At 46.4% G+C, this 18,834-nt stretch overlaps 1 protein-coding gene across 5 annotated transcripts in view; it reads left to right on the top strand.

Annotated features, from left to right (window-relative positions):
- Positions 1 to 18,834, top strand: part of LOC311141859 (pre-B-cell leukemia transcription factor 3) — a gene marked incomplete at both ends in the record, with an annotated part of 87,522 nt that overhangs the window by 50,071 nt on the left and 18,617 nt on the right. For all 5 annotated transcript variants that reach the window (XM_084177353.1, XM_084177352.1, XM_084177356.1 and 2 more), the window contains 2 exons: positions 16,797 to 17,038; positions 18,066 to 18,256. In XM_084177353.1, the coding sequence (XP_084033479.1) occupies positions 16,797 to 17,038; positions 18,066 to 18,256 (433 nt within the window). The remainder of the gene's footprint in view (positions 1 to 16,796; positions 17,039 to 18,065; positions 18,257 to 18,834) is intronic.

Here is an 18,834-nt window from a genome sequence, read left to right as displayed (position 1 = left end):
ATACATTTCATTTGTCCAGGGGATTTGTATCGCTTACCGCAGGATTTTAGACTTGCAGCATTCGGTGTATAGTACCGGTGCTGGTATTGACCTAATATTTGTTCCTGTAGATTTGTCTTATGACACCTCTCACTCCATACCTTTCCATAGAGATATATCTACTGTATATTGCATTGTTGTGCAGATGTTTGCTGTACATGCAGCCATGATATTTCATACATAATCCCCCCTAAAAACCTGCAAAATAAATGGAAAACGGGTAACCACATACAGCGACTGAATATCAGATAGGTGGGTTATTTAAAGGACTGAAGTTGACCTCACTGTGATATACGACCTGTGTGTATTCGTACATAAAGCCAGAGATATGAGACATACAGTACTGTAGCCTGTTTGCAGAGGAACTCTTCCCATTGGTAAACACATCCTGTGAGGATAGCAGCTATGGAGACAAGGGAAAGAACACCAAATGGACGAGACCAAATAATATTTGCTTTTCTGAAGTGTTGGCATCAGGTAAAAAGTAGAAAGCCATGGCTTTGCTCTCACCTGTAATCAGATAACAGTTTATATAGTGTAGTGTTTGTCTTCGTAATGGTGTTTCGATTTAGGTGAGTCTGTGTCATCCCCCTCCCATACCTGTACTGTCTCCTGCAGCTGGGCTTAATGAGAGAATACATTAAAAAGGGTAGGGAGACAGAGATGGAAAGAAAGTTCACGACCTGGGTTAGTAACTATGCAGCGTTTAGTACACTGAGTCACTGCCCAACACATCCAGCTGTGGACTGACAGTCCTCTCTGTGGACGTGGATGCATTGTTTACTCATAGGATGCAGGCTAGTGTAATGTTGACAGATATATGTAGCTAGTGGCGAGTGATCGTCAGAATGTATGAGGGCTCATAATGCTGCTGTCATCTTGTGGTGCCATGTTGAAAATAAGCACTACCTGTATTTATTGACTTGTTTTACTAGCCTTAAACAGGGCGCTTTTATACGGGCCTGCTCAGTCTTAAGACTCTCCAGACATTTACATTATTCCTGGCTGAGTTACACACACATATAAAAGGGCACGTCCGCAGGCCAGAGCGGGTATGTGCACTTCACACATACATGGGAGCACATTACCCATGCATAAATGCTACATAGCTACATATTCTATACTACTATAGTTGTTAGTAGAGTTCTTTTTGATATGATTTTATATTTATTTTCAATGAATTGTTTTGCCCATGTGTCACGCCGTGACCTTAGAGATCCTTTTTATTCTCTATTTGGTTAGGTCAGGGTGTGATTTGGGTGGGCATTCTAGTTTGTCTATTTCTTTGTTGGCCGGGTATGGTTCCCAATCAGAGGCAGCTGTCTATCATTGTCTCTGATTGGGGATCATACTTAGGCAGCCGTTTTCCCACCTTAGTTTGTGGGATCTTGTTTTTGTGTAGTGGCTTTGTAGCCTGCAGTACTTTACGTTCGTGTGTATTTTGTTGTTTTGTCTGTGTTCATTGACTAAATTAATATGTTCGCCTACCACGCTGCACCTTGGTCCGATCCGTCAATCCACGAGCGTGACAGAAGATCCCACCACAAACGGACCAAGCAGCGTGGCCAGGAGGAGCAGACATCGTGGACATGGGAGGATGTCTTGGACGGTAAGGGATCCTGGACGTGGGAAGAGATCTGGGCATGTATGGATCGCCTTCCATGGGAGCAGACGGAGGCAGCGAGGAAGGATCAACGGCGACTCCGAAGGTCACGACCACGACGGAAGCCCGAGAGGCAGCTCCCAAAACATTTTTTTGTGGGGCACACGGGGTGGTTGGCGGAGCCAGGTTTCAGACCAGAGCCAACTCTCCGCACTCGCTTTAAGGAGCGTGGGACCATTCAGGCACCCTGTTATGCGGTGATACGCACTGTGTCTCCAGTGCGCATTCACAGCCCGGTGCGCTTGGTGCCCGCGCCCTGCACTTGCCGGGCTAAAGTGAGCATCCAGCCAGGACTGGTTGTGCCGGCTCAGCGCTCCTGGTCTCCAGTACGCCTACTCGGTCTAGTATATCCTGCGGCGGTCCTACGCACTGTGTCGCTAGTGCGCCTTCACAGCCCAGTGCGTCCTGTGCCCGTGCCCCGCACTTGCCGGGCTAAAAGGAGCATCCAGCCAGGACGGGTTGTGCCAGCTCTACGCTCCAGACCTCCAGTGCGCCTCCACGGCCCAGTATATCCTGCGCCGGCTCTACGCACTGTGTCGCCAGTGGGCCTTCACAGCCCAGTGCGTCCTGTGCCAGCGCCCCGCACTTGCCGGGCTCCAGTGATGATCCATGGTACGAAGCCTCCAGTGATGATCCATGGCCCGAAGCCTCCAGTGATGATCCATGGCCTGAAGCCTCCAGTGATGATCCATGGCCCGAAGCCTCCAGTGATGATCCATGGCACAGAGCCTCCAGCGACGGTCTGCAGTCCAGAGTCTCCAGCGACAGTCTGCAGTCCAGAGCCTCCAGCGGCGGTCTGCAGTCCAGAGCCTCCAGTGACGGTCGGCAGTCCAGAGTCTCCAGACGGTCGGCAGTCCAGAGTCTCCAGCGACGGTCGGCAGTCCAGAGTCTCCAGCAACAGTCTGCAGTCCAGAGCCTCCAGCGGCGGTCTGCAGTCCAGAGTCTCCAGCGACGGTCGGCAGTCCAGAGTCTCCAGCGACGGTCGGCAGTCCAGAGTCTCCAGCGACAGTCGGCAGTCCAGAGTCTCCAGCGACGGTCGGCAGTCGGCAGTCCAGAGTCTCCAGCGACGGTCGGCAGTCCAGAGTCTCCAGCGACTGTCGGCAGTCCGGAGTTTCCGACGACGGTCGGCAGTCCGGAGTCTCCGGCGACGGTCGGCAGTCCGGAGTCTCCGGCGACGATCTACGGTCCGGAGTGTCCGGCGACGATCCATGGTCCGGGTCCTCCGGCGACGATCCACGGTCCGGAGCTTCCGGCAACGATCCCCGCACCAGAGGCGCCACCGAAGATGGCGGATCCGCGAGTGGAGCGGGGTCTACGTCCCGCACCGGAGCCGCCACCGAGGCTAGATGCCCACCCGGACCCTCCCCTAATGAGTCAGGTTTTGTGGCCGGAGTCCGCACCTTTGGGGGGGGTACTGTCACGCCCTGACCTTAGAGGGCCCTTTTATTCTCTATTTGGTTAGGTCAGGGTGTGATTTGGGTGGGCATTCTAGTTTGTCTATTTCTTTGTTGGCCGGGTATGGTTTCCAATCAGAAGCAGCTGTCTATCGTTGTCTCTGATTGGGGATCATACTTAGGCAGCCGTTTAACCACCTTAGTTTGTGGGATCTTGTTTTTGTGTAGTGGCTTTGTAGCCTGCAGTACTTTTACGTTTGTGTTCATTTCGTTGTTTTGTCGGTGTTCATTGAATAAATTAATATGTTCGCCTACCACGCTGCACCTTGGTCCGATCCGTCATCCACGAGCATGACACCATGCATTAAATATGCACACAAATAAGGAAATATTTGAAGCTCTTTGTGTAATTTTTTTGGGATTATACATTGTAGTAGAATATATATTATTTGCACATGCTTCTGTGTAATAGAAGTAAAGATTTGGAAAAGCTCTATATTTACATTACATTTACGTCATTTAGCAGACGCTCTTATCCAGAGCGATTTACAAATTGGTGCATTTACCTTATAGCCAGTGGGATAACCACTTTACAAGTGTTTTTTTTTTTTTTTTCTTTGGGGTGGGGTAAGGGGGGGTAGAAGGGTTACTTTATCCTATCCCAGGTATTCCTTAAAGAGGTGGGGTTTCAAGTGTCTCCGGAAGGTTGTGAGTGACTCCGCTGTCCTGGCGTCGTGAGGGAGCTTGTTCCACCATTGGGGTGCCAGAGCAGCGAACAGTTTTGACTGGGCTGAGCAGGAACTGTGCTTCCGCAGAGGTAGGGGGGCCAGCTGGCCAGAGGTGGGTGAACGCAATGCCCTCTTTTGGGTGTAGGGACTGATCAGAGCCTGAAGGTACGGAGGTGCCGTTCCCCTCACAGCTCCGTAGGAAAGCATCATGGTCTTGTAGCAGATGCGAGCTTTAACTGGAAGCCAGTGGAGTGTGCGGAGGAGCGGGGTGACGTGAGAGAACTTGGGAAGGTTGAACACCAGACGGGCTGCGGCATTCTGGATGAGTTGTTGGGGTTTAATGGCACAGGCAGGGAGCCCAGCCAACAGCGAGTTGCAGTAATCCAGACGGGAGATGACAAGTGCCTGGATTAGGAGCTGTGCCGCTTCCTGTGTAAGGCAGGGTCGTACTCTCCGACTGTTGTAGAGCATGAACCTACAGGATCGGGCCACCGCCTTGATGTTAGCGGAGAACGACAGGGTGTTGTCCAGGGTCATGCCAAGGCTCTTCGCACTCTGGGAGGAGGACACAACAGAGTTGTCAACCGTGATGGCGAGATCATGGAGCGGGCAGTCCTTCCCCGGGAGGAAGAGCAGCTCCGTCTTGCCGAGGTTCAGCTTGAGGTGGTGATCCGTCATCCACACTGATATGTCTTCCAGACATGCAGAGATGCGATTCGCCACCTGGTTATCAGAAGGGGGAAAGGAGAAGATTAGTTGTGTGTCATCTGCGTAGCAATGATAGGAGAGGCCATGTGAGGATATGACAGAGCCAAGTGACTTGGTGTATAGCGAGAATAGGAGAGGGCCTAGAACTGAGCCCTGGGGGACACCAGTGGTGAGAGCACGTAGTGCGGAGACAGATTCTCGCCACGCCACTTGGTAGGAGTGACCAGTCAGGTAGGACGCAATCCAAGAGTGAGCCGCGCCGGAGATGCCCAACTCGGAGAGGGTGGAGAGGAGGATCTGATGGTTCACAGTATCAAAGGCAGCAGACAGGTCTAGAAGGACAAGAGCAGAGGAGAGAGAGTTAGCTTTAGCAGTGCGGAGAGCCTCCGTGACACAGAGAAGAGCAGTCTCAGTTGAATGACCAGTCTTGAAACCTGACTGGTTTGGATCAAGAAGGTCATTCTGAGAGAGATAGCAAGAGAGTTGGCTAAAGACAGCACGCTCAAGAGTTTTGGAGAAAAAAGAAAGAAGGGATACTGGTCTGTAGTTGTTGACATCGGAGGGATCGAGTGTAGGTTTTTTGAGAAGGGGTGCAACTCTCGCTCTCTTGAAGACGGAAGGGACATAGCCAGCGGTCAAGGATGAGTTGGTGAGCGAGGTGAGGTAAGGGAGAAGGTCACCGGAGATGGTCTGGAGAAGAGAGGAGGGGATAGGGTCAAGCGGGCAGGTTGTTGGGCGGCCGGCCGTCACAAGTTGCAAGATTTAATCTGGAGAGAGAGGGCAGAAAGAAGTCAAAGCATAGGGTAGGGCAGTGTGAGCAGGACCAGCAGTGTCATTTGACTTAACAAACGTGGATCGGATGTCGTCAACCTTCTTTTCAAAATGGTTGACGAAGTCATCCACAGAGAGGGAGGGGGGGGAGGGGGAGGAGGATTCAGCAGGGAGGAGAAGGTGGCAAAGAGCTTCCTAGGGTTAGAGGCAGATGCTTGGAATTTAGAGTGGTAGAAAGTGGCTTTAGCAGCAGAAACAGAGGAAGAAAATGTAGAGAGGGGGGAGTGAAAAGATGCCAGGTCCGCAGGGAGTCTAGTTTTCCTCCATTTCCGCTCGGCTGCCCGGAGCCCTGTTCTGTGAGCTCGCAATGAGTCGTCAAGCCACGGAGCAGGAGGGGAGGACCGAGCCGGCCGGGAGGATAGGGGACATAGAGAGTCAAAGGATGCAGAATGGGAGGAGAGGAGGGTTGAGGAGGCAGAATCAGGAGATTGGAGGGATTGAGCAGAGGGAAGAGATGATAGGATGGAAGAGGAGAGAGTAGCGGGAGAGAGAGAGCGAAGGTTGCAACGGCGCATTACCATCTGAGTAGGGGCAGAGTGAGTAGTGTTGGAGGAGAGCGAGAGAGAAAAGGATACAAAGTAGTGGTCGGAGACATGGAGGGGAGTTGCAGTGAGATTAGTAGAAGAACAGCATCTAGTAAAGATGAGGTCAAGCGTATTGCCTGCCTTGTGAGTAGGGGGGGACGGTGAGAGGGTGAGGTCAAAAGAGGAGAGGAGTGGAAAGAAGGTGCTTTTTGGCAAACTCCAAGCTGGCTGTCATGTGCCTTTTACTAAGGAGTGACTTCCATCTGGCCACTCTACCATAAAAGCCTGATGGGTTGAAAGCTGCAAAGATGGTTGTCCTTCTGGAAGGTTCTCCCATCTCCACAGAGGAACTCTAGTGCTCTGTCAAAGTGACCATCTGGTTCTTGGTCACCTCCCTGACCAAGGCCTTTCTCCCCCGATTGCTCAGTTTGGCTGGGCGGCCAGCTCTAGGAAGAGTCTTGGTGGTTCCAAATTCTTTCATTAAAGAATGATGGAGGTCACTGTGTTCTTAGTGACCTACAATGCTGCACAGAAATTTTTTGGTACCCTTCTCCAGATCTGTGCCTCGACACAAGCTTGTCTTGGAGCTCTACGGACCATTCCTTCGACCTCATGGCTTGGTTTTTGTTCTGACATGCACTGTCGACTGTGGGACCTTATATAGACAGGTGTGTGCCTTTCCAAATCATGTCCAATCAATTGAATTTACCACAGGTCGACTCCAATCAAGTTGTAGAAACATCTCAAGGATGATCATTGGAAACAGGATGCACCTGAGCTCAATTTCGAGTTTCATAACAAAATGTCTGAATACTTATGTAAATAAGGTATTTCTGTTTTACATTTTTGATAAATGTGCAAAAATGTATAACAATTTTATTTTGGTTTGTCGCAATGGGGTGTTGTGTGTAGATTGATGAGGGGAAAAAAACAATTTAATCCATTTTAGAATAAGGTTGTAACGTAACAGAATGTGGACAAAGTCAAGGGGTCTGAATACTTTCTGAATGCACTGTATACCAAACATGGATGCATTAGCATCACTAACACACATTCCAATAGCCGATCCTCTGGATACTGTAGAGAGAGAAATATATTTTGGCCCCTTGACGGGGGAAGGGCTGACTGGTCTTTGGACATTGTCTTGTGTTTTGTTGAGTCATTTGCCATGCGGCCGGTGACAGAGAGCATATAAATTAGGGCCGAGCCTACACTTTCACGCAGATGCCATCTTAACCAAAGCTTGGTGCCCATTTATCGAATACCACTAATTAGCCAAAACAGGCAAGAGAACAACACACTCCAAAATAGGAGATGTGGAGTCGTTGGGCTAAGAAGGAGGATGTCTTAAGTTCTCTCTCTGGGTTTATTGCCAACTAATCATATGAAATGAAAAAGCAGTGCTTTTCAAAGGGGTATGGGATTTCACAAACACATTATGAAAGGCGATACCATGAATTAACACTGATGGTGTTTCTTTGTGCCCCGTTTCTTTGTTCTTGTGTGTGCATGGCCATGCAATATACTGTATTTGACCTGGAACCTCATGGTCTGCTTGATGTCTATAGGGATTTTGTACATAGAAAGCAGTGACATACGGCAATACAGTCTGAAAAGGTCAGCTGGTGGCTACAAGGAAATTGAGATTAAATGTATGTTTCCACACATCTGTTATAAAACTCTAGGTTGTCTGGAGTTATTCAATGTTAGCCATTTTAAAAAGGCTCATAGCTACAGCCCTTTGCCACTCCATCACTACATTCAACTCAGGGGCCGAGGTGAGTAATGGGCTATGTTTTCCACGCAAGTGGGCAACAAAAACACAAAAACAAAATCATTAATTGCCCACATACAGTAACCAAATGCCATCAAGAGCCCATGCTCTCATTAACCTGGCACCTAATTATCTGCCTCCAGTCTGAGTCGTGACAAGCCCTGGCGTCTGAACCCAAGGCTTGTTGTGTCAGCAGTGGGATGCAGCGCTACCGCGGCCCAGCAAGCCAGCAAGCCAAAACTCCATTAGGTGTGTACCAGACAAAAGCCCTGTGCCGCAAAGGTTCCCTCCGCATGCGCCGCCGCAATGTTCCTTCCGTTAATGCCTTCCCTTCCAATTAAATCTGCAACTGTTAATTACTGTTAATTACCCCTCGCTCTGTCCCACCAACCCCCCTCTCTCTCCCGGTACGTCGAGACAAAACGGCATGGGAGCTGTTGTGCTGCTTCAGTTGTGCGTCGTCTCTGCTCCGGTGAAGCCCTTTGTAGGGAATTGAGTGGGAAGAGGGACTTGATTCACATGATGGGGGTGACGTGGTGGAGACTGCACGGTACATCATGGATAACTGGGGGAGGAAGTCACAGCCCATGGCCACGTCTCCAGACGAACTCATTAAATGGTGTGTAAAATACACTCTGAGAATAATTAGATACAAATCATATTTTTTACCTTGTTCATTGGATATTAGACAACAAGGAGTAGCACCATGATAAATACAGAAAAATGACTTTTTTATGACAAATTAACACAAACAACAAAGGGTTTTTCCCTATATTATTATTTCAAATGGTTATTTTATTGTGAATCACTATTATAATAGTTTATGTTAAACCTCAATACCACTGTAGGACTGTTACAGTTGTTCTTGCGATGGATATGATGTGATGCGTTGAGTAAAAGGGGAGCTAATTAAGAGTATATTTGTAGCCTTCGTGGTAGTCTCTGTTCTACAGTCCATCCTCTCTGGCCTGCTTCTGTCACATGGTGTTGTTGGGACTGGACATTGATCTGACCAGTTCCTCATCACTGTCACTCTACAGACCACAGAATCCTGCAGCATCAGGCACAACAATACGCCAGCAGCCATGATGCTCCTGTTCAGGTACATTAGACTTTGGCTGAACATTCTGTCCCTCCAAATCAAGGCCACTATTTACCTTAGGTCATAAATACTGTAAAAAAACAAATGTATATGTGTTCTCATTAGTGAGCATCTCAACATGTCTCACCACTCAGCAGTATGATGGCTGACAAAGACACCCATTTTCCACCGGTACAGCCTCTGCCTCCACGTGCAATTGGGGCTATATACGTTAGCTCGTCTGGGAAGGGAATGTTAATCTATAATTTGGAGTCATATTCTTCCCTATAACAATGCACTCTTCAGAGGGAAACAGCTCCCTCTCCTTCAGGCAGTGCAGTCTCTCCCGTGGATTCACTGCAACAAAATCTAAATGATGGACTGTCACCTCTCGTGTAGAAATGCCACTGCAAAGAATAATGTGTCTGCCACTGGATCATGGTCTGCTGTATGTTCCCAATGCTGCTTTATGGTTTATGAGATCATGAGTACACGTACACACACACACACACACACACACACATACACACACAAGCTTGCGCGCATGCACACAAACACACACCACACACACACAAATGCCTCAAGATGAAACCATTTCTTTAGAGGAATAGAGTAAAAACATGGGATTAATGACAGAAGTAGTGTTATTTCTTTCACCCTTAGCCTTTAGAATAATGTATGCATGGCTTCATGCACATTATATTTAGAGGAAGTGGTATCTATATATGCCTGGTTGTCTGTGTGTACAGGACCTGTTGTGTGACCTGGTTTCATGCAATCTCCAACTTCTAATTAGGGAGCTGCAGAGAAGGCTGCAAAGGGAGGAAAGATTAGTTGCCAATGGGTATTTCATAAGTGGCTTTCAGTGCCACATTTGCATTATGTGCTTAGGGTCTGAATAAAGAATCAGGGTTCCTTTGCAGTAAATTGAGGCTAGTAGCTAAAAACCAAAAGTACATAAGATATGAAATGAAATAAGAGAGGAAAAAGCTGCAAATTATGTTAGTTATCTTGAAATGCTATATGACTACTTTACTGTAAATCTCATGTTCTTTGTTACTAAATAATTAGATCAAGATGCCATTTTTTTTAAATAAGAGGGTACATCATTTGATGTCTTCACTATTATTCTACAATGTAGAAAATAGTAAAAATAAAGAAATACCCTTGAATGAGTAGCTGTTCTAAAACCTTTGACCGGTAGTGTATATAAATATGTAATATTTGTATTCTAGGTTTATGTTAGTATTGATGGTAAATGCTTTAACAGGCAAAATGAGTTAATGATTGCTGCTGATTCCGGGCTGCTTGTGCAGCCCAATGCTGGAGCCCCATGCTGTATGTGTTCTGTAGGGTCAGTCAGTGTGCTGATCTGTAGCGGAGGTCCTGTCCACTCATTTGGCCAGTCTCCCCGACCACTGCGTGCGGCCGCCACAGCCAGGCCTGGTCAGCCATCAACGCGCCACTTGGCCACCTGCCCAATCAGAGTCTGAGAGGGCAACATCCAGAGTGGACACACACACGGACACACACACACACACACACACACACAAACACACACTCATACACACACACACACGGACACAGCAAGTGACAGTAGGCCTTGTTTACCCAGTCTCCCTCCCTCAGTTGTCTCCCATCCTCTCCCTGTGGTCTGTCATGCCGTGTGTCACTTTCCACAAATGTCAGTCCCACAATGGGACAGTGATTAATTTTGGTGTGTTCGGCAAAATGTCTACAAGATGTTTGTTTGGGTTATCTTTTCCCACCCCCTAACCCATCCCCTCTCACATCTTTCTGATTCGGAGTAGCCCGACCCACCCATTCTCTTGTCAAAGCCTTTGGGAGAGGAGAGCATCATCATCGAAGGACAAAGGCTACCTGAACTGACAGGGATCTTCTTCTCTGACCGGAGCCACTTTTTGTCACGTTCTCTCCCCTGCCCTCGTGCTGTCCGATTAGAGTGTGCTGGTGGTGTATGATGGGAGAAGTCTTGACCCAGCACCGGGGGGCTGTAACACTTCACTGTCAACGGGCCTTATCACTCACCGCACTGGGAGGAAATACATCATCATGCTAGACAGGGATTCCCCAGTTTAGGGTCCCTTCCCTGCCCTCTATTACTCTGCATTTAATCTGCATGCTCACTTGTTCATCCCCACAGTATCTCTGCCTGCCTCAACTCTAAAGCCAAACCCTCTGCAGTTTACAGTGGATACAACAAGAACTCACATGCTTTGAAGTTTCTTTTTATAGAGACGGAATAGTAATGTAATGTGTGTATCTTTTCCTATTGATGCTGTTTGAAGGCGAGAGCGTGAGCACGCATTGACAGGTGTGCAGGGAACTGTCAAAGCCACCGTTTCTGTCTGTGGGGAAATATAATGATTTAGCCCCTGAATTAGACAGGATCCTTTTCAGCTTTTTTATGGTAAGAAAGAAAGTGAAACAAAATGTGGCTAATGCGTGCTAGCTTTCCCTCAGTGTGGTATCAGGTATGGTAATTACCCTACCATTAACATTGGGAATAGCTTGTGTATTAATGTGTTAATTACTGTACATGCTTGAGAGAGCCCGAAGGCATTCTCCCAGATTCTCTGTGCCATGTGGATGTAGGCCAAGCTTAAAAAATACTTTAAGGACATCAATGAAAGATAATCTTTATGTTTTATTGGCCAGAACAAAAGATTTCCAATGGTAATTTGATGCACTTCTCTGCTTCTAAAGCGAGAGCCACTAATCTGGGGGCTTTGAAAACGAGATGATATTAAGTCAAAAGAGACATGGAAACAAGGCTGTAGTGACACGGTGTTCTTTGTGTTCTGTTGTCTCTGGTGTGTTGCTTTGGCAGTGTGTTCTAATCACATGGTGGGTTAAGATTCAGGGATCCTCACTAATACTCACCCAGAGAGGGGGCACCTCGGAGGGATCTGTTCAGCTGGCTGAGAGGAGAGGAGAGCCACGGCCTGCCTGCCTCTGTACTGCCTGGGATTGTATCCTGCTCTAAGAGAGATGACCTTTGCAAATATTGACAGAAAATAAATTTGGTTTCGATTAGTTAGCTTTGGGAGACCTTTATGGATCAATGCAGTTAGATGCACAGTGTGTCGATATGCACTGGGCCTTTTCGTTGGAAGCATTGAGTAGGAAAGAAACTGCAGGGAGTCAGGGTTAGGTGTATCGAACAGGATATTTTGAAAGCAGTGGAAGTAACAGAGATACAATGTGTTCTTTCAAGTACAACAAGTTTGTACAGTTTATATTTTTCCATGTTTTTATCCCTCTATATAATCACATGCTATTGAGAGAAAATAATTAGGTCTATAATTAAATCTGTGGAACAAATATTCAAACAAAGTATACGTACAAAGAGAAAATCATCTCACCCAAAAAATATATCTCACTTTTCGTCTGTGATGTACTGAGGTGTTATGGTCTTCTCTCTGTGACAGTGTAGTACTTCAGTATGATCTGGTGGATAACCCTCCTCCAGCCCCTGATCCTGCTCCTCTCCTCAGCAGCTCACATTAACCCAGCAGGGCTCTGCCTTTATGACTCTCCTGCTCACACTTCAGTGATGAGAGTAAACAAACGCTGGGCCAAAGGTCAGCTAAGCCCCCGTAATAACAAAAGGCACAGGGGGAAAAAGTGGGAGGAAAGGAGAGTGGCCAGAGGCACTGCTCAGATCACTGTCAGAACTTCAAGCAGGGGTGATATACGAGACAATGACCGAAACCGGAAATGATTATAAACAGAGGAGGGGAGAGAAAGGTCTGCTTTGTCTTCATCTGTCAGTTGTGTTATTTCATCGGATCAGATACGACATTGAAACATGTAAAACCACACCTCATGGATATTAATCACAACGTCGACTTCCTTTCAACCCTAGAGGACAAATGAGGTAAACAACATGAATGCATATTCCAATGAGAGAAAAACGAAATACAAGGAGAGAGAAATACAGTAGAAAATAGAAAATCACAGCACTTGGTATTTTGGTTGGGAGCTGCTCCCTACTGTATGTTGAGGCAGGTGGTGGGGGGAAGTGTTTCCAAACCTGTTTGTTATAGATGGGCCTCGATAGCTGCTCTGGCACAAACACACACTAGTGGGCTGCTGGAGGGGCGGCACAGTCTCAGACCAGTAGAGTAATCATTTTTGTCCTGCTGATTTCCCAAATAGAAATGGACATGTATGATAAAAATGTCATGGCCACTCCACACGTCAGCTTCCTAATAGGATTACATGTCACTTCCTAATGTCTCGCTCTGTTTGCACAAGCTCTGAATGGACACATTATTGCTCACAGGAACTTTGCTGTAATATATGGTGAGACAAGTAGCTCTTTATGGCCTGTGATTATTTGGTTTGAATGAAACCCTGTAAATTCCCCCAGCTGTGCTTCCCCTGGATAAAGAGTGAGTGGAGTGAAAGTGACAACATGGTTTTGGTGTGGAAATGTGCACTGCTGCTCTCAGAGTTATAGTTAATATACCTGACATGAAAAACATGTCTAACTACTTACTACCACCTCCAGCACAAAGGAAAGTGCGGACTTGAGCTTGTGTCTGCAGCAAAGGGTAGGCAAAAGTACTGCACTGAGCAAACCTGTTTGCTAGATCAACCTCCAGATATTACCACCACCAGAGATACTATACTAATAGCTTAGCGTCTTTGCAGATATGATGGTGATGGGGTTAAAGTTAGTGGAGCAATGGCATATTGTCCACATGGGTGATTTGGCTTGGCATGCCTGATGCTACAACTCTTCCAGCATCAATGTCTCCAACACAAACAGCCACATTCATTCTCTACTTTCACAACATTACAACTACAAGATAAACATCCAGACAATAGATCCACAAATAGACACACGTGTCTTGCAGTAGCATCTCCACACCTGAAACACACACCAACGTCGATGGGGATTGTTAATTGGGTATGTGATGAGAGAGGTGACAGTATGTTACTTTAAATACCCATAAAGTATCACTGTTTCAATGTTGTGTACATGTGGTTATGTGTGTGTGTGTGTGTGTCTCAGAGAGAGAGAGAGAGAGAGAGAGAGAGAGAGAGCACACTCACTAGGTGTGCTGGGTCAGTCGGTCAGTCAGTGCCTGGTAGAGGCCCTCTCTGATTGCTAGGCTACTGCCTCACACAATAGAACCACTAATCTTCTTATTTAAAATTCAGGTTCACCATATCTTAATGAAGCCATAATAAACTGTTAAATCCCTACATCTCTGGCAGATAGAGACAACCCTGGTAATCATAACATCTGAGTGGGCACTCAGTGTTTACTGCAGATTGGGTGCCTTTTTTATTGCTTTATTGGACTGAATAATACAGGTTTATTTGGCTGTTTATTCTGACCGGCTGCTGTCTTTTTTCATTGCAGCCATCATGACAACATTCTCTATGCCTGCAGGTGTACTCCAATGCTGACTGATGGCTAATTAGGATTGAAATATATAGAAAAGAAAGAAAAGATAATAAGAAACAGCAGGTCCCGATAACAATAGCAAAAGTCAGCACTCAATTATTTGTTTGTGTGTGTGTGGTTGCGTGCGTGCGTGCGTGCGTGGTTGCATGCGAGCCCTGAGATTTCTTAGAGTTGCACAGTAATCAAGTGCACAATTAGAAGAGAAAAAGGGAAAATATTGTGTAAGACTAGTTCTCGCAGATTGTTGTAAATGAAGTAGAATAATGCTGATTATGGTAACATTAAGAGTGTGGAAGAACCTTGGCTTTGTTTTTAATCACAGAAAACCAACAGACAGTCGTGATTTAAGGCTTTGCACTATGCAGAAAAGGCAGACATGCTTGAGGTACAGTGAGGGGAAAAAATATTTGATCCCCTGCTGATTTTGTATGTTTGCCCACTGACAAAGAAATGATCAGTCTATAATTTTAATGGTAGGTTTATTTGAACAGTGAGAGACAGAATAACAACAAAAAATACCAGAAAAACACATGTCAAAAATGTTATAAATTGATTTGCATTTTAATGAGGGAGATAAGTATTTGACCCCCTCTCAATCAGAAAGATTTCTGGCTCCCAGGTGTCTTTAATACAGGTAACGAGCTGAGATTAGGAGCACACTCTTAAAGGGAGTGCTCCTAATCTCAGTTTGTTACCTGTATAAAAGACACCTGTCCACAGAAGCAATCAATCAATCAGATTCCAAACTCTCCACCATGGCCAAGACCAAAGAGCTCTCCAAGGATGTCAGGGACAAGATTGTAGACCTACACAAGGCTGGAATGGGCTACAAGACCATCGCCAAGCAGCTTGGTGAGAAGGTGACAACAGTTGGTGCGATTATTCGCAAATGGAAGAAACACAAAATAACTGTCAATCTCCCTTGGCCTGGGGCTCCATGCAAGATCTCACCTCGTGGAGTTGCAATGATCATGAGAACGGTGAGGAATCTGCCAAGAACTACACGGGAGGATCTTGTCAATGATCTCAAGGCAGCTGGGACCATAGTCACCAAGAAAACAATTGGTAACACACTACGCCGTGAAGGACTGAAATCCTGCAGCACCCGCAAGGTCGCCCTGCTCAAGAAAGCACATATACATGCCCGTCTGAAGTTTGCCAATGAACATCTGAATGATTCAGAGGAGAACTGGGTGAAAGTGTTGTGGTCAGATGAGACCAAAATGGAGCTCTTTGGCATCAACTCAACTCGCCGTGTTTGGAGGAGGAGGAATGCTGCCTATGACCCCAAGAACACCATCCCCACCATCAAACATGGAGGTGGAAACATTATGCTTTGGGGGTGTTTTTCTGCTAAGGGGACAGGACAACTTCACCGCATCAAAGGGACGATGGACGGGGCCATGTACTGTCAAATCTTGGGTGAGAACCTCCTTCCCTCAGCCAGGGCATTGAAAATGGGTCGTGGATGGGTATTCCAGCATGACAATGACCCAAAACACACGGCCAAGGCAACAAAGGAGTGGCTCAAGAAGAAGCACATTAAGGTCCTGGAGTGGCCTAGCTGGTCTCCAGACCTTAATCCCATAGAAAATCTGTGGAAGGTGGCCAAACGTCAGCCTCAAAACCTTAATTACTTGGAGATCTGCAAAGAGGAGTGGGACAAAATCCCTCCTGAGATGTGTGCAAACCTGGTGGCCAACTACAAGAAACGTCTGACCTCTGTGATTGCCAACAAGGGTTTTGGCACCAAGTACTAAGTCATGTTTTGCAGAGGGGTCAAATACTTTTTTCCCTCATTAAAATGCAAATCAATTGATAACATTTTTTACATATGTTTTTCTGGATTTTTTTGTTGTTATTATGTCTCTCACTCTTCAAATAAACCTACCATTAAAATTATAGACTGATCATTTCTTTGTCAGTGGGCAAACGTACAAAATCAGCAGGGGATCAAGTACTTTTTTCCCTCACTATATATTCCTCTGTTTAGCATCCTTTCGGAGAATAGAGGTTCCACCTCGCAGTTGAGCATTTGTCAGTTTATGGATGTTGCTGTCATGTAAGCCTCCCTGTACACACAGTGTGCAGCGCAGTGTGTAGATAAAATAAGGCAGGCCCGGGCTTTAGGCAATAGGAACACAGCACGTACACAGGAGGTACCCAATCCATGCCCACAGGGGATTACTCGCCCTGCACTATGGCTATATGACAGACATCCAGAGAAAGGTACCTATAGAAAATAATTTTGGCTTTAGCGGCTCACTGCTCAGGAGACTGTACAAGATGATACTTGTGAGGCTGGCACTTAAGCTGCATAATTTGAGCTGTTGTATTTTTTTTACTTTCATTGAAATCAGCCAGTCAGCCATGGAGGAGTCAGTTTAAGAGTTTGTGTCTAGGTGTGGTTCTTGATGAGTCCATCAAACTCACCCTCTGGTATAGAAGGAACACTAAACAAATGACAAATTAGTATTCAGTTACCATGGAGGTTCTGCCCTATCAAAAAAAGAACAGTATCAAAACGCCTTTGTGTCTGTGTCATGTCTGGAGGTCTGGATGTCCTCATGTCTAACTGTGCCTGTCTCTCTCTCTGTCTGATGTCTCTCAGGCCTCAGCATCCGTGGTGCCCAGGAGGAGGACCCTCCCGACCCCCAGCTCATGCGCCTGGACAACATGCTGCTGGCGGAGGGCGTGTCAGGACCAGAGAAAGGGGGTGGATCTGCCGCTGCCGCCGCTGCAGCCGCAGCCTCGGGCGGGGCCTCAGACAACTCCATCGAACACTCAGACTACAGAGCCAAACTCACCCAGATCAGACAGATATACCACACAGAGCTGGAGAAATACGAACAGGTTGGTGTGAGTCACACCTTTAACCATCTTCACATCACACCTTTAAGCTTCATAGACTTATTATTAGAGTACAAAAATAGGAACAAAATATTCACCTTGTAATATTGGAAACTTACATATTTTGTGGTTCGTTAACTAAGTCTCAGGAGTAGTGTAGTCTAAGTCTAAGTTAACTAAGTTAACTAAGTCTCGGGAGTAGTGTAGTGAAAGTCTAAGTTAACTAAGTCTCGGGAGTAGTGTAGTCTAAGTCTACGTTAACTAAGTCTGGGAAGTAGTGTAGTCTAAGTAGTGTAGTCGTCTCACTAAAATTAGAATATGATCAACTCATTCAGGTGCCATGTTGAGCTTCAGCAATAAAACAGACACATTATAGGAGAAAATGAAAGGTGGAACACTGATGCCTCAGCAAGGCAGCGAGGTGAATTAGACTAATGTACTCCCGGCACTCTGAGAGGAGAGGAGTGAGGGAGAGGAGGAGAGGAGTGAGGGAGGGAGGGGAGGAGAGGAGTGAGGGAGGGGAGGAGAGGAGTGAGGGAGGAGAGAAGAGGAGTGAGGGAGGGAGAAGAGGAGGGAGGGGAGAAGAGGGCACACAACACTTTGCCTGGAGTGAATGCATCTTTCTTAGGGGTGTTTCCAGGTTTTAATTATCTAAATGTAAATACTTAACGAATTTTACTCAGAGTAATGAGCTAAAGTGTGCACTACGTAAATGAGTTATTCTAATTAATCATGTATGAACTACTGGTTTAACGAAAAGCTGTTTAAATTCTCTCTGTGCTGGGCCGAAGCCAAATTGCAAATCGGCATTTGCATTTATAGATGACTTCACCAACTAAGTAATTTAAGTGCTCAGCAGTTGTATAAATACTGGGCTGTGTTTTTCAAAGGCACGATCAGTGAATATACTTTTAACTAAGGGAGAAGGCTCATAAACACATTCAGCTACTAAAAGAGTTGTTCCTAGCCAAAGGATACTAGCCATGAGGGCACTAACAGAGCTGGGTTGTGCTCTGTGATTTCTCTGCAGGCGTGTAACGAGTTCACCACCCATGTGATGAACCTGCTGAGGGAGCAGTCCCGCACGCGACCCATCTCTCCCAAAGAGATAGAACGCATGGTGGGCATCATCCACCGCAAGTTCAGCTCCATCCAGATGCAGCTCAAACAGAGCACCTGTGAGGCCGTCATGATCCTGCGCTCCAGATTCCTTGATGCCAGGTCAGTGTGTATATATGATGTGCCTGTGTGTTACTGTGTGTGTCTCTGTGTTCCCAATCTTTTGTTAGACCGTGACCCACAAAACCAATGTTTCTATCCTGGGGCATACCGTAGGAAGGCACTCAGAGACAGAACTATATGGAGACATGATCGTAATAACAACACTTCCTAGAAAATTAACTTCCTATCTGCGAAAAACTAATCCACAACATACAGCACCAAACAGTACACTGCAAATATTCATAGATAATCTTGCCATAAAGCACTCGTATTATGTATTATAGCCATCTTCTCAAGATAATCATCTGCTAGCACCTGAAAGCAGTTTAGATTAAATGAAGTGGGAACAAAGTTAAATGTAATCAGCAGGTGTTATGGATTACTGTAATCACAAACATTTTGTGGAGTGGAACTCTTCGGAGATTGGGAGGAAGCAGAAACCAAGAAGAACCACATTTGCTGCCCATTGCTTGTGTGAATTGCGGTAAACAAGGCAAAATAAGCAGCAAATGCTCAATAACATGATAAGTAGTTCCCTGGGGGGAAGAAGTGGACCAAGATCTAGTTAGAGTTGGTTT

This window comes from Coregonus lavaretus (genome assembly GCF_964263955.1).
Source record: "Coregonus lavaretus genome assembly, chromosome: 14".
Taxonomy (NCBI): Eukaryota; Metazoa; Chordata; class Actinopteri; order Salmoniformes; family Salmonidae; genus Coregonus; species Coregonus lavaretus.
Note: the sequence above shows the minus strand (reverse complement) of the source record. Positions and strands in the feature narration are given on the sequence as shown.